At 31.9% G+C, this 27,299-nt stretch overlaps 2 protein-coding genes across 3 annotated transcripts in view; one reads left to right on the plus strand and one right to left on the minus strand.

The window, feature by feature from the left end:
- The window catches only part of LOC130448123 (alpha-tocopherol transfer protein-like), a 66,210-nt gene that overhangs the window by 32,956 nt on the left and 5,955 nt on the right, over positions 1-27,299 (minus strand). The gene's annotated exons all lie outside the window — the stretch shown is intronic.
- On the plus strand, positions 514-26,515 carry LOC130448121 (alpha-tocopherol transfer protein-like). Of its 2 annotated transcripts, none has more exons than XM_056785335.1 (6): positions 514-577; positions 11,096-11,337; positions 11,742-11,967; positions 15,338-15,521; positions 22,071-22,247; positions 26,254-26,515. In XM_056785335.1, exons 2-6 carry the CDS (start codon positions 11,139-11,141, stop codon positions 26,446-26,448), a joined length of 981 nt encoding a protein of 326 aa, XP_056641313.1. In that variant the 5' UTR covers positions 514-577; positions 11,096-11,138; the 3' UTR covers positions 26,449-26,515. The 2 variants fall into 2 exon arrangements, with proteins under 2 accessions (XP_056641313.1, XP_056641312.1); XM_056785334.1 differs by lacking the exon at positions 514-577 and adding an exon at positions 4,911-5,895.

Here is a 27,299-nt window from a genome sequence, read left to right on the forward strand (position 1 = left end):
TCAATCAAGTCTCTTGTAGAAATAATTTTCAAATCAGTGATAACAGTCAAATCTTTCTTCGAACTAGTTTCATAGAAAATAGCATTTTTTGTTAAATAAGAATATTATAATAAAGGAATTCTTGTCTGTTAATTCTATTATTGGTTTTTCCCATGTTTCGTTGTTTAAAAACACAGTGAACCATAAATTTTGGTAGGACCAATGAAAAATCACTTAATACTTATTAAACTTAACTCACAATTTGGAGAAATATTGAATTTGAGTAGTAAATATCCATTTATTTTAAAGATTGTTAAATATCAGCATATTATGTGGAATAGAAAACATATTGCGCAATAATAGTATTATGAGGTATAGGTCATTAGTTCATGATACATTCGTGACATAAGTGAATTAAATTAAATCTTTTGATGAATATTCTTGAGTAATGTAAATAGCTCTTATGGAGATTTTGGAAATTAAAAATGTAAATGCATTCGTTCATGTATTATTTACATAGAAATTCAATCAGTTATTTGTATTCTTTCGATAAATCCTTTGAACAAATAGTTGGTGAATTGATAGAACTTATTCAAAGGTAAATATTATTCAGATATTTAAAGATAGAATCATAGACTTAGTTTATAGGCACTTCGTACAGAGGGCTACTTCACTTTAGACAAAAAACTACGCGTTAAATTTGTGTACACCTTTTTAATTGACTATATTTTTTCATATATTACTAGTTATACGGTTATCAAACCACAAGTTAATCTTCATTCATAAAAACGGGACAACAATTATAAATGTAAAAAGACTCAAATACTTAAACTATATGTGATTCCAATTCTTGAACGTTGAAAGGGAATATATTAATAAATAAATACATATATATAAGCTCGGAAAATTGACGTTGACAGAAATATTGAATCAATATTTCTATGTTATTAGAACCAGATTTTGATTTTTTTCTTTAAGTATCTACAAAATATTTTTACTGAAGCAGATTACGTTGCAATCAACATGATGCTAGTTTTTTAAGAAGAGTCAAAGAATCGCGTGTATGGTTGATTTATTTTCACAATATTTGAATTCAAATTCCGTTAAAAGTAACTTAGTAACTGAATAGTTTACTAATTATCATTGCGAATATTGTACTTACTATGAGATTGCTATCGGTCGATATTTTTAGTAAATGGTAAAATTTGTGATTTCGAAGATACCTCCTTCAATACATATATCAGACAAAGTGGGGAGTAAATATAATAATAAATGACTACGTTCCATTATTTTGTGGTAATATAGTGATTTACGCTTAATAAATGAGTTGGCTTCAATAATAATGAAGCTCACTTTCCAAGAATGGTTTAATGAAAAATAAGAATGGTTTAATCAATTTAGAGATTATAAAATTATTCCCGATAGGAGACAGTTTTCATGATAATAAAGCATTTTTTTATGTTAGGCAAGTCTATTTATCGAAGAAAAATAGTAAGCCAAAACAATGATCAGTGTGAAACGTGGCGCGGTATCGTTATTGGTCCAAAGCAGTGGGGCTATAATATACCACAAATAAAAATCCGCGTGGGAGGAGGCAAGCGCCCTATCGCTGAAGAAGTCATTAGATCAGGCGTAGTACCGGGACGGCATCGTACTATTGTACTTTGGCGAGATTGTTTATATTTGTCTGTGACACAATTTTCTTAAACATGTCTGACACGGAGACAGATGATGAAGTTGTTGACATTAGCTATACTTCACATGAGAATAGAACTAAGAAGCTTCATTTTAACACTAACGAAAATAAATTATTGTGAATATTTTTAAAAATGAATACAAGACAGCAAATTTTTCGGGAGTATCTACCGAAATAAAACATTCAAATTTTCTGACGTTGAAAATATTCATGACGCTGTTAAACAATTATACTTGTATAATAAGTGGAAAAAGAGTATTAAACATGTCCAGGAAAAGAATGAAACCAAAATGCGAAATATAGACATTGTCATTGATGTGCAAGTTGAGCCCCTTATTACGACGACGTTGACGACAGTGTAATAAACTCAATGTCATCTGATGAGGAATAAGAAAATGTGTTTATTGAGATAGAAAAGGAAAATTCTATTTTAATGTTTCAATTTTGATTTATTTTTAAACGAATGTGTTCCATATTTTGGCCCTTCATTTTATATTTGTTCTAAACTTCACGTTTACATTGTGTATTTTTCTAATAATAATTGTGCATAATTATTTTTATATTATATTTATGCTATATGAAACCGCAAATAAATTCTTTCTTAAGTGCGGAATGCGGTCGTGTTACATGCTCGGCTTTGGAGTTTTCAACCATGATCACGTGCTCTATGCATGAATATGTTTTGGTTTACTATTTTTCTTCGATAAATAGTACTTACTTGCGTGTTATAGAGTGTTCTTACTCATGTTATACAAAAAATAACATGTTCAGAGATCAAAAATAATGTAAAAGATAGTTTTTCAGTTTTATTAATGGACAGAAAAAGCTTCTAATTTTAGACACTAATTTGATTGAAAGATTTTTGCACGGCTATTCACTGGAGCATGACCTTTTCCCGCAATACATCCACAAAAAAGGGCATATTTACTGGAAAGTTCCTTCTACTCTGTAAACGACTCCTATTCTAATAATAATATTTAATTCCGGACATACTGAATACTGGTGTGGTATGGGCTTATATATTAATTATCACCTATTATCACTTGTTATTTTTATGTTTCTTATTTCTATGTCAATATTTCCAACAATTATATTGATCTTAGTTGTGTCGCTGGGAACGAGAATCGTTAAATGACTACTTCAGAAAACATTGAATTAGTGGAAGAAATTGTTCTAATTAGCTGGCACCTAAAAACAAAAGAAATTACAGCAGACACTGGCATTTTCCAAACAAGTGTTCTAGCAGATCATTGAAATATGACACAAATTAGTTCAACAGCTGCGTCAATGTTGTCAGCGATTTTTAGAGGTTTGCCACGAGGACTAAGAAATTGTAATTCAATCGATTGTAACGAAATGGTCTTGATCGATTGTAATGAAATGGTCTTCAACTATGATCCCACATCGTTTGCTTCATGGCAATGTTTCAGTTTACACTGCTTAGTTTTCTAATGCAACTGTACACAAATATGGCTTCACAGAGATCTAATACATACCATATAGCCCTGATCTGGCTCCTTCCGACTATTTTTTGTTCGAAAATTTGATCAAATAGCGGCTATTAAATTAGACAGGCCGGTGTACGAACATTTTGACTCTAAATATGCATCAAATTTTTATAGGACATTTAGTCAAACGTTCTAAAAAGTATGGAAATAAAGGGACAATATATTGAAAAATAATGATTTTATAGATAATTTCAAAGAAAGACGTTACGAAAAAGGAGATACACTGCACTTAAGGTTCATAGACCTTAAGGCAGCAGATTTTAAAAAAAATTATAAATATAAAAAAAGAAGCGTATATGAGAGAGTAAAAGAAAAAGTACAACATAATTCCAATAAACTTAGAAGGCTTACTATATGCAGACGAACATCGTAATTGTGGCAGAAAATCACAAAAAGATGGAAGCACCAACAAAAATTTGGAAGGAAGAGATAGAAAAATGCGAATGGAAATTGACATACAAAAATTTCAAAACAATGACTATGAACGAGAAAAATGGAGAAAAGTCAGGCTAATAGTGAAAGAAGAAATAAAACAAGTCACAACTTTTGATTTTGATTTAACAGTAATAATAGAGGAGGTTACAAACAGAATAAAAAACAACGCATATATACTATGCGTTAAATAAAATAGTGTTTAAAAGAAGGAAATATCAAAGGTATATGAAAATTAAATGTGGATAAATCACAATAAAATAAATTGAAAAGTAATAGAAAACTGAACGCAATCGATATGAAGAACCTATGAAAAATAGAAGGAAAAACAAGGATGGACAAAATAAGAAATGGAATTATAAGAAACAACTCACAACAAGAAATCAAAGAAAAAATGAATGAGAGATTCTTAAACTTTAGTTTAAGAAAGTTTAGACATTTAACAAAAATGGAACAAGATAAATTAACAAAACGTATATGAGAAGCAAGAACTTAGGAAGAAGGAGAAGAAGCAAACCAAGAAAAACATGGAATGAACAAGAGAAAAACAAAGGCATCAGACAATAAATCAAATGATGATATTGACACAGAACAGGAAAAGATGAAGTAAATGGTTAAATAGGTGATATATACATTTACGACGCAAAAGAGGGCAAAAGGACAAATGAAATGAAGAAGCTGATAATTTTAAGATTTATTCACTATTTACTGAATAAATAAACGAATGACAGTATGATAAGAACGATAATTAGTAGACCACATTCTATTGTTATGTGTTTTAAGAATGGTTTTCTAAACAGAAATTGAATACTTGTGATTAAGACTATCAAATAAAAATATTATTAGTCTCGTTTTTTCAATGAGTATTTTGCAGTATTTTGCATTCTAAATGACAAGGATAAGTAATTTTTTCTGTGTCAATTGGAGAGGCTCTTTCAGCATAAACTGTCCATTCCAATCAAAAGCTTCGTTCAATCCCTATACAAGAAATTATTAAAAAGTGACCACGAACCATTGCGACAAGTCGTTGATATACTTTTCTTAATTCGTTTGTTAATATTTCATTATAAGCTTTCCTTTGCATAAATTACATCATTGAATCAACAATGTGACATGCTTGTGTACCTGAAATTGTATTTTTCACTTCCAATTCCACTCTTCATTTTACAATCCGACTCTTCAACAATTTTTACTACGGCGCATCCACATTGTGTTTATTTTTGTCAAATATTACGTCAAACAGTGTATGAATTAATGCCCTTGACCGTGCCGTTTCAAATTAAAGGAGTGTCAAACTACAGTATAATTAAAATTATAATCGGTTCATATTTCAAAATCCTGAACAAAGAGAATTATTCTAAAATGGAGATAACATAATATTGAGTTGATTACAAATATAAAGATATATTGTTTATTTCCATAAAGTTTCTCATTATATCTATTACTGTGAGAACAACCTTACTTAAAATACAATCACGTAAAAAATATCGCATTATCATGATTTATGATAATTGCAATGACATAGAATAACTATTAGCCATTAAAACTTCTTGCAGTTCTCGTGTGAATTTCAACCTAGTTGCACCTGGTCAGTTAATGAGCAATGTCAGCTACTCTGGCTCAAGTCCAACATTAAAACATTTATCACGGTTTGTTCAGTTGCTAGTACATGTCGAGCTACATCTAACTATTGTTGATGTTGTCTTGCCATTACATGTCCTCTTTATCAAGTTTCTAGTTTAAAAATCTATTGTCTGCAGCACTATTTTCGACAGCCGAGCCTCCATTGGCCATCCATCATATCCTCTGGTCTCTCGAATTCTCGCATCTACCTGGTACACAGTTAACTGTTTCATTTCCAGTAAATTGGCAGCGTACCACTAAATGCGCCCGAATGCAATAATAGCAATTATTCTAAAAATTTGCTCTCTTCTTCAATTTGAATTTCTGTTTACACGTTCTCCCATAATCAATATTAATTTAAGGAAACCAAGCTATTTACTCTCATTCTGTCCCGAACAAAAACTGATAAGAAGCAAAATCCAATAAAATTGCTCTTAAATCTACCGGAGCTATAGATAAACATTTATGAATAAAGTTACCTATAGTTTCATGTACGTTCCGTTTATTACTATGTCAGTTTTTAAAGCATTGCGTTGGAATATCCGAACCTATATGTGATATGTTATCATAACCATAAATATTGTGACTACTAATTAAAATAAATGCTTTTTAAACTCATGCTCATAATTTCAAGCAAAAGTGCTACTCAACCTAATGGTACGTAGACTTTGATACCTGAAAATTGACAATAATCTTTAAAAACAAAAATTAAAGTTTCCAGATATTTTTTCAAAAATAAGTTTATTTCGTACTTTTATCAAATTTAGTATTAGATAGATATATTACATATGAAATTTGAATAGAAAATGTAAAGTTTTTATTATTTAGTTTAATTACTATGGGGTTAACAGTAACATTTATAATTTGGTAGGGCTTTTGAATTATCATTAACTGATGTTTTTAAAGAAAATACGAGTAATAACCATTGTATTTCTTACTAATTTTATTACAATTGCAATTAACATGAGTAAAATATTCTCAGATCTTACTCTAGATGGTGACTGATACGACATGTTCAATTGAATTGAATATACAATATGAAGGTTGTCACCTGCACTAAACAAGGAAACTTCACATCGCGTATACGCCAATTTGGAAAAATAAAATATAAATAATAATATTACTTTTAGCTCGCATTTTATTAATTTCAAGGTCTCGCTTATGTGTATTCATCAATTACACCACATTTGTTAGTTTAATTTCGATTTTGTTAATAAATTGATCTTTAGACATTCACTTTTCTACCACGGTCTATTCATCTTAAAATAATTCTTTTTTTTTGAGACTTTGAGCCAAGTATAATTTTATTCATGAAAATCATAAAATTACGAAATAAATACGGGTGTAATGTAGCGGATGTCAGAATAAGAATGGCTCTAGGACACATCTCGGGAACCGTTTATAGTACAGCTTCAGGAAAAAAAATTTATAACAAAAGTGACCTCGAGAAAAACCTGGAAATTATTTACAGAGTTGTAGATCCACCGCTAGAGGGCGTAATTAAATACCAAAAATTATAAAATCAATAATTTACAAATTTTGCCTAATTAAGATGCATTTAAACTATGATCGTATTCTTCAAGAAATTCAGGGAGGAAACAATTTATTATGAAAAAACGCTTGTAAGTCCAGTTCTACATAACTTATCTATGCAAACTAAGTCTTTCTGAAGAGAGCTCCTTTCTACCAATGGAAGTGTTATATTTATTTATTTTTTTAAATCTTGAAAAATGTTGAATAGAAACATGCAGTTTTAATTAAGGAATATAAATGTAGGCCAAATTAGTAACAGAATTGCGAAAACCGCAAGTTGATATCTTTTTCGTATTACGAGATATCTTAAGAAATGTGTAAATTTCAAGTATTTTCCTTTAAACATAAATTACTCCGGTTTGACTGATCGGATTTTAACATTTTTTTTTGACTCCTCAAAATTGTCTTTCCTTGTTCTATTAATAATAACTCCAATTATTATGTCAATATTACTTATGCTGTCACCGGCAAACTGCGTTATGGAAGTTAAAATGGAAATATAACTTAAGGTACCTCGCTAGTGACGACGTAAATGTTCAAATTGTCGCCCACCATTTTCGATACAAGCGTTTATTCTTTGAAGAGTAGATTGGATAGCAATCTCAATTTCTGCTCTCGAAATACTCTGAATGGCGTTTCGTATTCTCTCGATCATGTTATCTCTAGTAGTGGGTCTAATTGCACCAACAAGGTCTTTAATCCGGCCCCAGAGATAGAAATCTAAGACGGTTAAGTCTGGTGACCCGGCTGGCCAAAAAATAGGCCTCCATGTCCTATCCACCTATCAGGGTACGCATTATCCAAAAATTCTCTAGTTTCTGGAGAAATACGCCGAACACCCATCGTGCTGAAACAACATAGACCTACGAGTTGCTATCTTCTAGAAGAAGTGGTAATTCATCCCTTATAAAATTTAGGTAGGGTTCCCCGTTAATTGCATTGTCAAAAATGATAGGTCCAATTATTTGACACCATCTATAATACCACACCATACATTCACCGACCATCGCCCCTGATACTGAACTTCTTCCATCCTGCGTGGATTATTCTGTGAACAATAGTGCATATTATGCCGGTTAACCATACCGTCACTACTAAATGTAGCTTCGTCTGACCACAAAATACGTGACAGTAATTGAGGATCGTCATATACCATATATTGTAACCAGTAGCAATAATCCAACCTTCTGTCGTAATCACGATTAATCAATTGTTGACGCAGTATTATATGATATGGATGAAATCTAAAAGAAATATAATGTCCTATTAAATATTTTTCCGGAATGATAAATAAATTATTATGTTAACATATAACCATGCCCACAAATAATATTATGCGGGTATATTTTTTTGAGAAAAAAGTCTTTTTACATCATAATTTACCTGTGTCCTGTCAAAATACATTGAACGGTGGTTCTGCTTATTCCTAAGTCTCTACTTATTGTTCTCATTCTTAAATGCGGGTTAAATTGCACATATGCCAAAACATTTATTATGTTTTCCTCTGAACGCCCTCTGCCGCGTCTCCTAAATACAGGAAGATTAACATTTCCAGTCGTTCTTAAACGGTGTATGAGTCGACGAAAAACTTTGCTACCGGGATGACATCTTTGGGGATATTGTATGGCATATACCCTAGCCGCAACAGTTACATTTCTCATTCATTCAAAGTAAATGCCTATCATATCAAATGCTTCTTCATTTGTAAGAATCATCTTAGATATAACTTTTAAGTAAATTTTATATCGAATTTAATGGACACAAATCGCAATGACACGTAAATGAACTAATTACTAGGTTTATTAATTTGACGCAAGATATATCTTTTTGTTTTGTTTTTTTCATGGCCCACTACTTGTCTTTATATATTTCCATTTTAACTTCCATAACGCAGTTTCCCGGTGACAGCATAAGTAATATTGACATAATAATTGGAACTATTCTTAATAGAACAATTTTGAGGAGTCAAAAAAATGTTAAAATCTGTTCAGTCAACCCGGAGTAATTTATGTTCAAAGGAAAATGTTTAAAATTTACACATTTCTTAAGATATCTCGTAATACGAAAAAGATATCGACATATGGTTTTCGCTATTCTGTTGCTAATTTGGTCTACTTTTATATTCCTTAATTAAAACTGCATGTTTCCATTCAACATTTTTCAAGGATAGCTAAATTTGAAAAAATAAATAATTAGCGCCCTCTAGCTTATATTTACTCATTAGGTTGTTTCGAAATTATAACTCTTACATTGGTAGAAAGGTGCTCTCTTCAAAAAGACTTAATTTGCTTAGATAGGTTAAGTAGAACTGGACTTACAGGCGTTTTTCATAATAAAGTTCCAGCTTCCCCTCACCTCTTATTTGAAGAGATAGACTAAATCTTGTAAAATATTTTCAAAACGATATTGATGACTGATTTTCTTTTATAGGTATTTTCTATTCATATAAATTAGTTTAGATGAGCCAGGGCGTGAAGGCCGTGAATATACCTCATGAACATTTTGACCTATTAATCTATTGTGTACCCCGGTCTGTTTAGCAGTCAGGAAATAATGACTCAGGAGCTAGGCTAAGCGACTCACCTCTTCTGAGATGTTCGGCTGTTTTCTTTGGTTGTTTGCAAAAATGACATTTTAATGATAATTTACCAGAGCGTTTAAACATTGTGTGCATTTTCATAATAGCTTTGACTCCATTTATAAGAGCCAAATACTTTAGGACTGCTTTGCTAATATTATTAACAATGCGCATATCGAATAGCATTTGTTTTAGCCTGGAAAGTAGAAGGTTCTGAGCCCTAGCGTTAGCGGCTTCAATACTCGAGTTTCATATCCCTGTCCCTTTCTGCTTACTATCCATTTTCCATCCATTAGTGTTGAATACCATTGAGCCTCAAGGCAACATAACTTTGCATTTATCCATAGCTATCGATTTATCGTGACTATAGTTTTCGAGAAATTATTATTTGTAAGATATTGCACAGTTATCATATCAATTATATCAGGTAGCTCGTTGGGCTTCATATTTTGTTTTTTATATGCCTCCATCGTCTACTTTACTGCTTAACCTTCCCGCCTGTTTACAGATAGTTTATCCAGAGTTTATTCTCCAATTTTTTCCTATCCATCGGCCACTATATGAAAGCTGAATGAATTATGATATGCCGCATAGCGAATTTTTACACTCAGTTCATCAATTTGGGATTTGGGCTTCATGTTCCTATAGCTATTCTGAAGCAGTTAATATAACACAGTTCGTGTCTCATAGCTTACTGCTGATGTTGTATCCATGTTAGTCTCTGATCAAAGGTTACCTCGACTTAAGAGCCAATTGGACTACGTTTATTCTGAGAAGATATTGAAAATAACTGCTCTATAAGACTCCTTAAGAAATGGTAATCCTTTTAGGATTAGATTCCGTCTTTTCCTGAATGTTTATATGTTATACGTTTTCACAATTCCTGTAGCATTTCGTTGGGACCGCTCTATACGCAGTGTTGTCCTCCATTTTCCTGAAAGTAGACCATTTATTGTAAAGGAATCGGGCCTTATGCTTCAAACGTGCCAGTTAGACATTTCACACCAAGTCCCGGACTATCCATGAAAAAAGCAAGAACAATCATTCCTAAAGCTTTAGCGGGAATCTCGAACTCTCCTGTCGTGTCTTAGGTCTTGGTAAACTCATTGGCTCTTGCCTTTTTAGACAATTCATTTATAATACCCTCACATTTTTGTGAAGAATCACATCGCAATCTATTTTTTAGATTATTCCACACTTTTCTATTATATTTTTTATCACTTCAATACATCCTTAAGGCACTCATACAAGGTCCAGCAGAAACTGTTCAATCCTTTAAGATTTACAGTTTACGATAAAAATGGCACTAATTCTTCTTTGAACAGCCTAGACTGTTATTTCACCATAAAAAATATTAATTAATGAATCTATTTCAAATCATATGGCAGAAATATTTTAACAATATCACTACAAATTGTACCTAATTATTGTCAAATTGCAATCATTCAGGAAGGTCTAAAATTGAACATAAACTATCCTAGTACCATTACATCTACAGTTCTTAATTATGCAGTGGAATTTTAGATTTCATTTTGTTATATTCGCCTTAGAGAGATGATTTAACTTCTATGAAAATAACTAATCTTTACACCGAAGCAAAGTTTTATATTTATCTTTAGTCGCATGCAGCGTGAAATAATATTGAAATATTTTTTAGTTTGTATTACTGTACAAATTTTTATGGTTTTGATACATAATTTGAAATTTTTAAATTCTTTCTTCAATTTAAATATCATTAACTTTCAGAAAATCGATTCGCATTTAAAACTGAAGTTCAGTCCATTGGTCCATGGTATTAAGTGTCTTATTTTCTGTGTTCGGACAGTCAATCGAAGATAACACGATAAATCAAGAAAACACCGCAAAGATTACATTGTTAATAGCTGCAATGAAAAATTTAACTGATATGGATAACATTACAGCCGACACTGATTTGGAATATCATTTCAAAACTGAAGATTTAGTTGCCGAAGGCAGAACTTCTAGAGGTATCTATTTATATCTGAAAAAATACATTTCATCCAATCGCCCACTTTTTCAGAAGCTCTAGTGATTTATAAGTCGATTACCCTCATCGATCCCTAATCATTATTTGTTTTTACAAATATTTCTATTATAATACCACCCATTATGAAATGACGCATTCTGATAAATCTGCTCCTCATGTTCCTTATTTTGACATGTGCCAATCATTGATATTTCTCACTCCTTCGATATTTGATATTTGATCAGCTTCCTATTTTCTACTTCCTCTTCACTTTTTACTTGCCCAAGTTTGTATATAAATTTTATCCGTTATGAATAAAATTTATATGCAAACACAAAATTCAATAATGAATTTAAATTAGAATAATTTAAACAAACTATTTACCATAAACCATCTTATTTTTAGAAAATATGGAAGAAATAAGGACTTTTGTGTCAAATCTGGATGACAAATATGTTCCTACGAGAATACAGGATGAAATCATCTTAATTTTTTTGATATCTTGTGCGAATGATGTAGCACTTACCAAAAAAACTATATTATCGTATTATTATTTAAAGAAACATGGTCCTGAAATCTATGATGACAGGGATCTCAATCGAAGTGATATACAACTAGCACTAAATACAATGTATGTTGTTATTTTATTTTTCATCAAGTTCAAAGTTTTTTTAAGTAAGAGAGAATATTCACAAAAAATTATATTATTCTTATGTCTTTATACTTTCTATATTTTATTGTGTCCTGTGTACAATTTAGCAAATACCCATAAACATATTTGGTTCGAATTCACTTTTTTATCACTTTGTATAATGAAATATCTGATCGTTAAAATTGGAAGAAACTAATGCGGAATGATTAGAAAAAAATTGGTTTACATATTTAATACAATGAGAGTTTACTATAAAGAATGAACAAGAGATATAGTGTACTGCAACTGCAAAACATTCACATTGTTTTATTTGGAATGTAGTGAGCTTCATAAAATATATTTGATATTTCCGTAAAGAATATAAGACAAATCAAGTTGGTGCAACAATTGGTAGAGGTAGAGGTAGACAAAGGGTAGAGTTACACGATAATTAAGTGTTTTTGACTAGCTTGGCTAAAGTGGAAATTTGTAGATCTTATTCATTAGTGAACCGTATTTCTAATACTTTAATTCAACAAATTACATGATATTCGCAAAATATTAAGTCACTTACTCAAACTGCTTGACCTTATTGAGTCTTCTCACTAGCTTGATACTGCAGAGAAAATAAAATAACCGTTGTAGTATCTGTTGTTCATGACTAGTGGCAAATTTGGCTATGGTCAAAAGAACCTAAAACGAATTTCCTGGAGATGCAGATCACTTTTACGGAAGTATCAATGTGCATCACGATGCTCCTTCATAGTCTATTTAAAAACGTTGAATCACCTGAATGTTAAGTTTACTGCCACAACCCCCAATGCTCAGGCATATTTCAAAATATGTTTGTAGAGAAGCAGTTTGTTCTATCTAGATAATGTGAAGTTTCTTCCTAACAGCCTGCACATCTTTCTACATTTTATACCAAGCATTGTTAGTATAAGATATTTGAACATTATTTATTGTTACTTTGCTCGTAAAGGTCACAGCATACATGTTTTCCTTTAACTTGATTCACTATCTCTTAGTCCAGGTGTTAATCGGGTCATTGAGTATTTGTAATTTATTAGCTTCTTCGGGGGTTTTCGACGATCAAAAAGGCAGTTTCATCATCAAAGGCCACAATTATATTTGTTCAAGATTTGATTTATCGCTGGTCTATAGTAAATATAGGATAATTGAATAGTATCTTCAGTACCTCCTTTGTCCCTCGAGATATCCATTTGAAAATATGAGGAATTATAACCTTCATTAATATTTATATTTTGGAATTATTTACAATCTTACAGGGTGTTCGAGAATGATATATACTATTGAATGAAACATGGTCGTGAAATTTTTATTTAACGTGGCTTCATCTCCAAATAGTCCATAGTCGAAAAAGTCTCTCTGTTGATTATTTTTTCGTAAAGCCCACTTACAAACTGATATTATTTTTTTTATTAACTTCAGTTAGTTTCTGTTAAAAGTAAATATAGTAAGTGTACATTTTGTTTCTGTCAAGGATTCTTTGTTCAATTCTTGTTCGATGGAAATGCTAGTTACACTTATTTGTGAGCTTTAAATAACTGCAAGAAAAATATAAATATCATTTTATTCTGTAACAGAAGCTTTTCATCGTTCATGCTTTTCATAACTATTAATTGAACCCGAGCGATTGAACCTTTCCATAAATTTCTCTTGCGTTTGCGTTTGTAGGTTGCCTTCGAGAAAAGCGTTCATGGTATAATCTGGTTTCATTTCATCACATTTTTGCTCAAGTTCAAATTCCCCAAAACACAAAAAAATGTAACACAAAACAATAATGAACCTATTGTCATATCAAATATAAATTTTTGTCAAATAAATCATAGTCATTTCACAATTAATTGTAAAATCATAATATCCTGAGAACTAATTATTTTAAGTATTCCCTATACCTAAAATAATGATAAAGTATACTGGTATTAGGTCGATACCCACATAATATACAGGGCGATTCTTTAAAAAACCAAGAAATAATGTATTGGTATTTTGTATCTCCCTGTATCAGATTCAATGAATATTAACGGGGTAAATAATTGTCCAAAATTTTTACCACTATTGGAATGGTTCGAAAATTGGTTATAACTTTTTAAATACCCCGTATACATTACAATTCTATATTATAATAATGAAGAAGTCATGCTGATTCCAAATATGGAATAAAATTTGTTTTATTTAAAAAAATGTAGCTTTGATATTCTTAAGTATTCTGTAAGATTATAAATAATTTTAAAATGTTGTGACTAATGATGACTATAATCTCATAAATTTCCAAATTTTTATCTCAAAGGACAAAATAGGCACAGAACTTTCATCACATTAATCAATCACCCTGTAGAATACAGCATGAATAGAATACATGAGTACTCCTGCCCTTATTTCTGTTATTTGAGAGTACGCTACGTTTTAATCTAAAATATCTGCCCGATATATAAACTTTCAGTAGCTTTAAGTATTTTTAAGTCGTTATTGAGGCCCAACCGTGGACGACACTTTTAGATTACGATTAGTAGTGACGTTCTTTTTATCTATTATATGTTCAAGTGTCTCAAGGAGCAATTATTCGTATAATTCTGAAAGGTAACAAAGAGATAGGCCGGTACGATGAAACTTTCTAGGAAGGTTTTCCTGGCTTAGGTGTCATCACAACCTTTGCTGGCCTAGGTACGTATAAAAAAATCGAAATGACGATTTAATAGAATTGATCGAGTTGACTATAACGTGGAAGTTGCTTCAAGATTTTCTCGGTCGTAAGGACAAATTCAGGGGCTTTTTAGGATTTACGTTTGCTCAAATTCTCGTAGAAAATTTTTTTTGGGGATTCGATTTTAGAACCTAACTTTTTGGAAATTTGGCAAGGAAATATCTAGGAACCATCATCAAAGAAGACGAAAATAGTCGCAAAACTAAAAAAATTAAGCCAATTAATCAAGAAGGCTGCAAAATAGAATAAAAAAACGATACGAAAAAATATACATAATGAAATTTGAATTGGGACCAATAAGAAATTACTTTCAAGAAAAATGAAAAAGGAAACAAAATGAAGGGAAAATTCTGAAGGATCTCAACTATTTGCCAGGGTCATAAAGGTAAGAAAAGCATGGGCGAAAGAATGCACGAAGTCTGATATCCGAGGGGATAAACCAGGAAGAATAAGAAGAAAATCACATGTCTATTAGCCTTTTATTACTAGTATTAGTTTTGGATCTCTTTGAGATTACTTTTCTCTTGAAAAAGTCATGGATGGAGTAATTTAACGAATTTATTTGCACTTTATTATTACTGCCTGATATTGTTGCTTGCCTCTTTAAATTAAGTTCAAGATATTATCGAGTAATTGTTTCAGACATATGTCAAGCATACCAGTACGAACAGATGACAATGATGTGATACACTACTTTAATATACATGATACAAACTATCGAAATTTTGAGTTGGTGCCTATAATGAAAGTGTCTTATATGTTAATGGATGTAGCTCATGAAAAGAATCCCCCTAACGGATTGATCGTATTAATCGATATGAAAGGTGTAAGTATCTCCTGGTGGCACAAATATAGAAAATCTTTCAAAGTTCGCATATTTCAGGACAAAAAAAAGTTGAACAAAGTAATAGTAATAGGTGATTAAACATGATTGATTTTGAATTTTAACTTGATTCTTCAATTTCATCTTTAGATTAGAAGCATTATCACCTAGATCCAAAACGAGTTCATTTGTTACATATATTGAAGACTTTATTTCAGAGCTAATATTTGAAAAATTAATTTTATTACCCATACGTATTCCAATGAATCCGATTTCGTATTCCACGAAAAGAGAATTATTAATGTTAGTTATTTGGGCTAATTGCTTTTTTATAAACAGAATAACTCATTTTATGGGAATTCCTAATATCAAAATGATTGTTGAGAAGTGATATAAAATGAGCAATAATCGTCCAGTGAAAATTCCTTTGCAAAAAATAGACCGTCAGCCACAGACTTTCTCAAGAATTAAATAGTTAATTTTCTGTTCTGTTCTTTACCCAAATCGTGTGCGAAAAAAGCCCTTATTTTCTTGTAACTGTTAAGTTACATTTTAATTGAAATCTATTAAATCACTATATTTGTTAATGATTGTTTTAAGATCCCTAAAAAAATTTATACAATAAGAAGTAATTTTTTTTTCAAAATATAATTCTGAATTTAATGCTGAAATTGGTGGCAGTTCCACCAAACGTTATATTCAAAGTTATATATTTCAATTGAACTATTCAATGAACATATTGGTTATTTCCATGGCTCATCAATACAGACAATCATAAAAATCTTTTTGATATCTCTTCGCAATCTCCCTGCAGCTCATTTCTATGAACCACATATCCATAACATATTAATAATAATAATAATTAATAATAATACTCCCTACTAACCAGTGGTTTCCAAACTACGGCCCGAGGGCCACATCCGGCCCACTGACAGATTTTGTCCAGCCCGCGGAGAGCTAACATACTTGAAAACTCCTTTTAGAGAACATATTTTTTATAGCAAATTAAATTTAGTTTACTGAAGTATTCTAATTTTATGTTGAATAATTATTAATATGACATCTACATTGATATCGTCATGGGCTGACTACTCAGAACATTGTAGGCTTATTGTTATTGTTTTTGTGATAAGTTGGATAAAGAAACACAGAATTCTAATGTAAAGACATGTATAATATGCAGAAAATTTAACTTCAGTATATAATAACTAACAAATTATTGCTTGAATCCAACTAACATTTTATACATTTTAAATAAAAACATAACTTATAACAAGCATAATGACATATGAAATACTAATGAGATTTATGTAATTGAGATTTTCCACTGACACTAGTTTGGAGGTCTTCTCACACAAATAAGTAATACCAAAAACAGAAAACAGCCCACGAGCAAATTTATGGAAATTATCAGTGGATTATCAGTGTCAGTGGAAGACTCCTATAAAATTTCAACAAAGATGAGTTTTGATATTTGTTCTTAATTAGGTATATCACTGCACTGTAGATCAATCATTTCCATTTCAATTTCCGGGGCTAGGGTTTCAATGTCAGTTTTCTACCCTTCGAGCCACAGTGTTTGTTAACATACTGACAGTTTTTAATAAATTAACCTTTTCAAGGCACATTTCTTCGGCTACTACAATTATGCTTTCTTTGATAATTTTTTCACCCGTGAATGGTTTTCCACATTTTGCATTTTCAAGAGCCACACAAAAGCTGGCACGAGTTGCAGCCTCTTGTTCAGTTTTCAGTTGTGTAAATGAAGATTGCTGCGATTTCAATCTGCGCTTCATAGCTTCGAATTTTTCTGTCCGCAAACTTCCTGTATATTCTGAGTAATTTTGAAAATGTTTTGTTTCATAATGACGTTTAATGTTATAATCTTTGAAAACAGCTATGCTTTCATAGCAAATAAAACATAGCGCCTTGTTACAAGATTCAATTACGAAATACTGAATGTTCCATCGATCTTTGAATTTTCTGCATTCACTATTAATTTTTCGTTTCTTTTCCAACTACTAAATCACACACAAAAGCAACAATTCAAATCAAAATACTGTTACAAAGATGTCTTAAACTTAAACACGCACAAACACGTTTTAAGGAGGTACGCACTATTTTATTTCACAACAGTGTCATAGGAACTGACTTGTGGTTGCGCCACTAGCCTTATATATTCCAATCACTGCCATCTAGAAATGAATGGAGGACACCAGAAATTTCTCGAACCAACGAGATTATTCTGTACGTGCTATTAGCGCCATCTGCTAGCGATAGAAGGTACTGCCTATTTCCGTTTGTGTCCACCAGATGTCGTGTCACGTTACTCTTCATCGCTCGTACTCTACGACTAATCCAGAAATTACAGATAACGACAGGAAAATTAATAATATGCAGTGTTACCTTTTGCGGACTTTAGTCCGATTTTTAGCCTTTTTTAAAAGTTGCGTACTTTTTCGGACTTTCTTTTCATCAGTGGACTATTTCACTTTTTTCCACCGGCAACAATGATAATTTGGTTTTGGCCATCGGGACTTACTGGAGTAATCAGTATGGCCCTAAGGCTGGAAAGTTTGGAGACCCCTGCTCTAAACGCTTGAGAAACCACATCAGAAAAATATTCAAGAAAATAGGTACTCACACACAGCATCCAGAACATCAACAACATTTGCGTGAGTATATTGATCTGCTTCAGCAGAAGTCGAAAGCGAAGTCGAATCATTTATCAAGATACATTGAGTGTACAAAGAAGAAGCTACAGAATAATACTTTTCATAGCAACCAGAAAGTATTTTATAGGAAACTTGTAGCTACTCCCCATAAAGAAACCAATCAACCTATACCATCGAAACAGACATTGGAAAAGTATTGGTCCTCATTGTGGTCAACTCCCAAAATCCACAAGAGAAATTCCGACTGGATAGCAGATGATGCGATTAAATATTGTTCCGATGCAGTTTGCTGATTACACAGTGAAAGAAATCACTGACGTTATCCAAAATACTAACAGCTGGAAAGCACCGGGAGTTAATAATATCCAAAACTTCTGGTTTAAGAAATTCCCGAGTGTACACACAGGAATTAGTGAAGAAATTTTCTGACCTCATACAGAACCCAGAAGATATTCCAAAGTTTTTAGTGCTGGGATCCACTCATTTGCTTCCAAATAGCTCCCAGATGGATGACCCCACTCATTACAGACCTATCATTTGCCTACCTACTTACAGCTTGTATCACTAACAGAATTTATAGGCAGGTCGAAGAAAAAAATATCTTAGCAGAGGAACAGAAAGGTTGCAGAAAAGATCACCAACAGTGCGAAGAACAACTTATCATGGACTCTGTGATATTTAGGCAAGCACAGAGATCACCGGAATATACACACTGCTTTCGTGGATTATAAGAAAGCGTTTGATAGTCCACCCAACTATTGTAAGCTTCCTTTCAGCAACGATGAAGGGATGGCGAACGAACCTACATCTTCAAATCAATCCAAACTCCCTCAGTACTGACGAAATACCCATTGGTAGGAGAATATACCAGGCCGACTCCCTGAGTCCGTTGTGGTTTTCTGCCTTGCAATGAATCTCCTATCGACCATGCTCAATGGTACAAAGTACGGATTCAACATTAAACCGAACGGAAGCACTGTACCATCTCGCATCTTCTTTATATGGATGATAGCAAGCTGTACGCAGCAAATAAGTGTCAAATTAATCAACCTTCTTGATATAAACATCAATTCTCCTCCGATATACAGATGGAGTTTGGACTGTCTAAGTGCAAGACTCTACATATCGAGAAAGGCATTGTCATGAACGGAAATGTGCAACTCCCCAATGAAGATATCGTACAAGCGATGGAAAACAGAAAAGCCTACAGATATCTAGGATTTTAACAAACAACAAAAAGTTTCTGGACCACAAGAAGGCAAGAACTAGAATCCAGGATCAATACACCAAAAGAGTGAAGTCATTTATGAAATCCAAATTAAATGTGGGCAATTAACACCTATGTAACACCTGTTTCGTACGTATTCTTTTGGAATCCTGAAGTAGACTAAAAGAGCTAAGAGGGTATTTAGAAGTTGACATGAGCAATGATGACGAAGAATAGCAACCACCACCCGAAGTCCGACTATTAGAACAACATTCCCCCGAAAAGAGGTTAAAAAAACTATATGAATTATTTGATACTTAATCGGAAATCTCATCTCTACACCGGATTATATTCAAGGTGGATAAAGATTATTCACCCCTCAACCTCAAGTCGCCAGAATCTGACTTAAATATAGTATTTTGACACCGAGAAGCTGGAACAGTGGTTACAAAAGGCACTACACGGGTAGACATCATCACAACCTCAACCAACCGCATGTGACAAAGAAGCTTCAAACAGATGGCTTACTAACGGCAATATCTTTCCAGAGACCGAAGACTTCATGATGGCTATCCAGGATCAAGTTATTAACACGAATATCTACAAAAATATTATTAAGGATCCCAACACTCAATCTGACAAATGCAGAACATGCCAACAAACATCAGAGACCATGCAACATATGACATCTGCTTGTAGTGTGTTAGCTAATACCGACTTTCTACACCGGCATAACCAAGTACAACATCATCCACCAGAAACTGACCAACAAGTTCGGTCTTCTCAATAGAGGAGTCAATTCACTCCTTCTTGTCGATGTAGCTATACCGAACACTTATAACGTTCTCAACAAACACCAGGAAAAACTGGCCAAATATGCGGATCTCGCAATTAAGATTAAACAGATGTGGCACAGCGCAAATGTGAAAGTAGTCCCAGTTATTATGTCAGCATAGGATCGCCAAACTGGGATTACCAAAAAAAACACCTTCGTCGATATCCAGAACGGCGTAATACTGAATACTTGCCACACAGTGCTCAAGTTCATTACGTGATACTTTGTATTGGGATAGGTAAATGATACTGGGTTCAAGCTGAGTAGTGCATAAGTCTTTTTCATAATAATAATAATAATAATAATAATAATAATAATAATAATAATAATAATAATAATAATAATAATAATAATAATAATAATAATAATAATAATAATAATAATAATAATAATAATAATAATAATAATAATAATAATAATGGCTTAACACCCCTAATGGGATTGCATTGCAAACTTGCTCGCTAGACTCTCTTGTTGAGGCGGATCAGTTTCTACAGTTCATGACTACAATTTTCCGCTTATTTCCTATCTTTTCCTACCAGTTTTTTACTCCTTTTCTGATGGATGGCGGTGGAAATTCTGCTTACGTATACTCACTGGTAGTATGAAACGAAATTATTGTGAAGTATAGAAAGAAGTGAACATCTTACTGAAGATATCTAATGTGAAAGTTTATGGAGGAAGGGGCCTTAGTAGAGAGTTGCACTCGTAGATATCTACAAATTCATGGTGATAAAGATAAGAAGTAAAGTGTTAATGATAAGTCGACAATAATGAGAAGGTCCAAAGAATTAGTCGTTTCCACTTACCAGGATTATTCAGTTTAAATGAGAATCATTACCATTGATATAATTAACGGAACTTTTTGCATTTATAAAATTGGATGAAGTCTCTGATTTGATCTGGTACAGAATAGAGCGCATTACCAACAATTAACAAATGGGAATATAATTTAACCTGGAGATGTGGATTTAATTAGTGGAAACATTCAAATATTTCTCGATTTTCTCTTGAATAGATAAGAAAATTTTCCATTGAAATGTTCTTATGATATATTATTGCATGGAATGTTTGCGACTGTAGAAGATTTATGAAATAAGACAGGACGAGTAAAATAAAAACTTATTCTAATAACTACAAGAAGCTTTCAGTATCTCAACAGCATCATTATTAACTGTATATCATTGTTTATTGAAGTTCATACCAAATTGAACGAATTGCTAGAGTTTTCATAATAATAGGATATAAGTTGCGAATTCTTTGAGAGAAAAGTGAGATGCACAGAAGCGCAAAGGACTGTACTATGGAGCTGCCATATAAATTATCAATTAATTATTTCTAATAATAATTTCACAGGTACATCAATGAAGCTTACGGTTTATAGACCCAAGAATTGGAGATTTTTTGCATGATTGTAATAAAAATATTATGACTAAAGAAAGAAGATTGGAGCATTCGCGGTATTAAATATTATGGAACTGCTATTGCATAACTGGCACTTTTTTGTTATCGATTATTTTTTTTATCTCAGTTAACTCTTACCATACTGGAATTCCATCTATAAATATACAATTACCATTCAATTTCTTTCATAACGCAATATTCATTGATAGTAATGCCAAAGTGGTACGACAAATAGGCAACATCGAGGCATTATTCTCATAACATTTTCACTGTCCGGTATTTCAGCATAAGGTACAGAGCATTACTGGACAGTAGATTACATTACACCAATGGCTATACTTATTTTTGTCTCGCTACTGTTTGTTCAGTTTTTTTTTCATATTTCTTAATACATTATTCAATTACTGTTACCGTATAATTTCGAATTTCAGCTCAGTCTAATGCACATGACAAGATTGAAAATGGGAGCAATCAAAAAATATTTGAGTTTCCTACAAGAAGGGTTTCCTATGAGATTGAAAGTGATACATTTGATAAATTCTGTATATTTTATGGACAAACTACTTGCAATACTGAAAGTATTTATGAAAAGTGAACTTATGAGTATGGTAAGATATTTTTTTCAATAATATTAATACAGAATTACTTAACATCATGGATCCAGCAAACGATGTAAATTAAATTATATTTGCATTTGTGCTTTTCTATGAAAATTCAATTTTGAATAAAAACCTACACTAGAACAAGTATAAGATCAATCATTACATCGATACGATATGATAAAAATTCGGTAATAAACTGATTGGTGGTACAATATAATGTGTAAAGAAACCAAATGAAGTGAATTGATTATTTCAGTTAGTAGAATCATATATGTACATAAAAATGTACTCCCGATTATAAACTATTTTTCGAATGATAGATATAAGGCCATATTTATGTGTGAAATCGGCACTTCAGATACTTTGCTTATAACTTCTCTCAATTCTCTGTTAAAAATGTTACTATTTTTAAGTCATTACAAAAATTATGTAAAAAAAAACATTAATCTTGACTACCGAAATTCATAATAGTACATGAAATATAAAATGTTTTATTTGCTTGTTCATATATTCAAAATACGTTAAACGTCTTGGCAACATTCAATATCTTTAAATATTAGTCAATTAAATTAATTTGGAGAAATCCTGTATATTGCGAAATAAGACTAAATGATAATTGTCTCTAATATTTCTATATCCCTTACTATTTGTAACTATTTCATAACAGAACCGTTTGAGATTAAATTTTTTCACTATTTTTGTTTGCTTAGAAGATGTCATGCATTGTGTTTAAGTTAAAGCTGAACTAAAGGTCAAAACTTGGGCAATAGCCCAGTAACCCTGTCATCCATATGGTAATAAGCTTCTTTTTTACATGTTGTAATTAAAGTTAAATATAATCTTTTATCCTTGACAAACTTCATAATAACGTTTAAAACTTTTGAAAATTGTCGTTATTTTGCACTTTTTGCGACTAGATTTGACCCTCAACTTATTTTCTTCAATATAATGATTCTAGGAAGTTATCAAATTCTCTTAATTTCTAAATTTCATACTAAAAAAAATATTCTGGGCCTAGTTGACTTTTCAAAAATTGTATGCAGCTACGTTTTTGACAAATTTTTATAATTAAATATAATAAATTTTCAATCTATCCAATAAAGAATTTGATTACCGCTTTTAAAGTCCGAAAAAATCTGGGAACACTGCAGGCCTAGCTATTTCCACAAAAATACAAAAAAAATTTTCAATTTCATGGACACAGCGACACTATATTATATTAGATACTATAAAATAACAATTTAACTTGTAATAATAAGTATAGTACATATAATATCTTAGTTGATACGAAATTGAGTTTTGCCAGTCTGTTGAGTCTATGGTTGATTTTAAAATTCTACCACAGAACAATAAGTTCTTTCAAGATGAAATGCCTTTGTCAATTTTTGGATCTTATTAAATGTATTTGCCATTTTTAATTTTGAAGGTACCTGATTGAAATATTTTTTACTAGATCAGAAGTGGGTATTGTTAAGTTAATGTCCAAATACTTTCTTATAGTAGGGTAGCTAAGAATGAGTTTCTCATCTGAGTTGTGAAAGTGTTCGTCAATCAAGCAAACGGATTCTAAACTGAAAAGATCGGGGAGAGTTAAAATTGTGTGTCTTTTAAAATAGAATTCGCAATGCATTCTACTACTTAACCCATAAATGTAATAAACTGCTTTTTTGTAATTTGATTAGATTTGAAAAAGTACAAACTACAAGACTACATAAAAACAAGTCAAACCTTAGCGAAGATGCAATTCCAACAACGAATAGTAATTTGTAAAAGCAGTACGAGAATCGAGCTATTTAGACACAGATTTAATGGCAAAACAAACAACAGACAATATGTGGACAAAGAAATTTGATCGAATTGAGGATCGTATTAAGTAATTGTTGAGTTTCAGAAGTTGTAAAGCTGCTTTATAGGATAAAATTAGTTTTCTCACTGTTTAAACAGAGATCGTTCGTGTCAGACCATGACTAAATAGAGATCTTGGCCCAGTGAAAACCTTGTATATCTGGACCACTCCAGGTAACACTGGTGTCATGCGCAAATAAAGTGAACTCAACATTAATTAATTGATGTTGTTTGGATAGTAAATATCATAAATGATATATATCTTAATATATAAAAATTCAGTGCCGTGTGTATGTTCCGAATGAACTCAAAAACGAGTGAACTGATATTCATGAAAGTTGGCATATATATGTAATTTGGTCCAAGTTAAATGATAGGATAGTTATTATTTAAATTAATGGTCTCAATAATTAATAATAAACTGATCAACATTGATTATGTATTATTATTAATCGTAGTTTCCATAAGTCTGACACAGATGGCGCCATAAGCGAATTTCTTTACAGAGAGCTGTAAAATTTTGTCCTTTGCACCTATTAGCTGGCGCCATACTTTATTGTGATATATTTTTTTAGACTACTCACTATACATGTCTTATTTTGCCTATACCACTTCACGCCGCTTCTTTCAAATCATTCTTCATTTTGTCTTCATTTTGTACATTACTTTTCGAATATTTTTTTTTAACTTCTAACTTAAGGTTATTCAGAGAACAGCGAAATTCATTCACATTAAAAATTCAATTACTATTTTTAGTAGAATCATGATTATCCCATGCCAATTCCAAGAAACTGAAGGAAAAAACTTTTCCAGCAGATTTTTGGACACGAAACTTCTTAGGTCTTGGAGAACAAGAGTGTCGCCATTCCATCAATTTTTGCTTTGTTTAGATTGGGGATGGTAGAAATGTACCCAAGTCTCATCGATAGTAACAATTCGGTTTAAGAAATTCACATAGTTTTCAAATCAAGCACAGATCGAACGCGATGCTTCTACCCTTGCACGATTTTGGTCAACATTCAAACATTTGGGGATCCATTTTGCAGTAATTTTTCTCATGTCCAAATTGACGTGAACTGTATGATGAACGCGTTGGTATGAAGTATTCAATGCTTCAGATATCCATTTTAGCCCAATTCGACGGTCTGATAAAATCATGTCATGAACTACATCGATATTTTCGGGGACTGACACAGAAACTGGCCTTCCCTATCGGTCATCATATTCAATGAAAAATTTACCTCTTTTGAAGCTTGCAGTCCAATTTTTCACGGTAGCATACGAAGGATATTGATCACCAAGGTTATTAAGCATATCTTCGTAAATCTACTTACCTCTTAACCCTTTTAAATACAGGTACTTGATGATGGCTCGATACTCTTATTTTTCGATTTTCACAATTTCGGTGGACATCTTTTTTCTTTTAATTTATTGCGTTTACCTTTTTTTGCGTCAAACTATACACTGACACTTCTAATACGTTATTGTTCGTTGCTATGGTAACGCAATATTTTGTTTATGCATGGAACTGGACTACGCTAACTAGATATCAATACTTACTCGTATAACAGCAAACTATCCTCATCTGATTAGTCATGTTGAAAATAAAAGTTTATTCACTCAAATACGGAACTATTTTCCAAATTTAGGCAAACAAGCTCAAGGTATCACTCAGTGAGTTTAATTGACGTACGACGTACATTCGCGCTACTATCCGATAAAGTGCTATGAGAATACAGTGGAAAATTTGAGTTCATTATATAGTGACGTTCTATTGAAATTTAGATTTTTTAATTTATTGTATCTCTGCTCTATAAAACAGCTATTGCTCAATGTAATTGTGAAATTTGTATTCTATTTGTTCAAATAATGTAAAAAGATTAGTTTATAGGTCATTTTGCACACCCTCACATGAATTTTCCCAATAAATCTACGTGCAGCATTGTTTATTCTTAAAACAACGTGCTGAGTGCAAAGTATAGATTCTGTTACGTAAAGACGAAACCTCTATCTGCATTCTCTCGAAGTGTGAGAAAATACAGAAAAATGAAAACGTGTTAAAGAGCAAGATTTCTGTCAGCTAGAGCCAACATCATCATCATTGTTCGATTTCGTCTTTGGTTTTAAATAATAAAATGATACCTAATCACTAATTCTATCATTTCAGCTACATATACATCCACCTGGCTTGAAAGAAGAAGAACTTTTCAAGTTAATACCAAAAAACTGCTTACCTATGGAATATGGGGGCGACCTTCCATCTGAAAGTGAACTTCACCAGAAAACTATAGAGCAATTTAGATCTAAGCAAACATTTTGGGACGTGGAAGAGAAATTGAGGAAGCTGGCATATAAAGATTGAATAAAACCTTTTTCGTATATTCTGCTTTTGACTGCTAATAAACGTGTTAAATATGTTTCATACTTAACTTCGTATATAAGGCACTCCACTATTCTGGGGTTTATTTATACGTATAATATAATTTTATTGTAGCTATTCGTTCTTATAAATTGCAATTCTTCAAATTGTTTCAAGAATACCACATACTGAAAGACTTTATTATTTCATTCCACTTATGTAGAAAATGATAGAAAAAACATAATTGCAGCTTGGTCACTGAAAAATTGAAAATTAAAACTTCACAACCAAGTCAATATAGACTGTAGAAAACTGATTTCAAGAACGTGTAGAAGAGATCAACATAATGTAAGAAAATCAATTCAATGTTTGTTATTCGTTTCCATAGATACGAAGATAAAACTATAATAGTATTTAAATACCCAGACTTCTGATAATTATGTATACAGTATATTTATTTACATTTGATTTTAAAGCAATAAGTGATGTCGGAAGAGTTTCCTGGAATTGGATGGCCAGTCTCTACTGAGAAGTATGTATTTGATACCATAAATATGAAAACAAGAGAGACTACCTATTAAAAGGCACAGCGCAGTTATCTGTCCAATTTACAGTGTTCCCAGACCTGATGTGAAAAATTCGGGAGTGAGAGGATAACGTACATAAAAAAATTAATCATTCCTCCTCGTTCCTGAGTCTCTTTTCTAATTTTCTAAATTTTTAATGGATGATTGCCGGAATCAATAATTCTACACTACTATCCATATGAAAGCTAGGGGCGGCTCATGTCCAATGGTTCACAATACGTAACTTTTACAGGGACAACCCGTATGATCTAAAGATAGAAAAAATGA

Source organism: Diorhabda sublineata, chromosome 8 (assembly GCF_026230105.1).
Source record: "Diorhabda sublineata isolate icDioSubl1.1 chromosome 8, icDioSubl1.1, whole genome shotgun sequence".
In the NCBI taxonomy this organism is placed as follows: Eukaryota; Metazoa; Arthropoda; class Insecta; order Coleoptera; family Chrysomelidae; genus Diorhabda; species Diorhabda sublineata.

What these genes read in the sequence shown, in the direction of transcription:
- LOC130448121 (XM_056785335.1), top strand. Translation starts at nt 11,139, where the DNA reads ATGGTATTAAGTGTCTTATTTTCTGTGTTCGGACAGTCAATCGAAGAT. An exon ending in CAACTAGCACTAAATACAAT is followed by an intron (nt 11,968 to 15,337) that starts GTATGTTGTTAT and finishes TAATTGTTTCAG; the next exon opens with ACATATGTCAAGCATACCAG. An exon ending in TATTAATCGATATGAAAGGT is followed by an intron (nt 15,522 to 22,070) that starts GTAAGTATCTCC and finishes TTCGAATTTCAG; the next exon opens with CTCAGTCTAATGCACATGAC.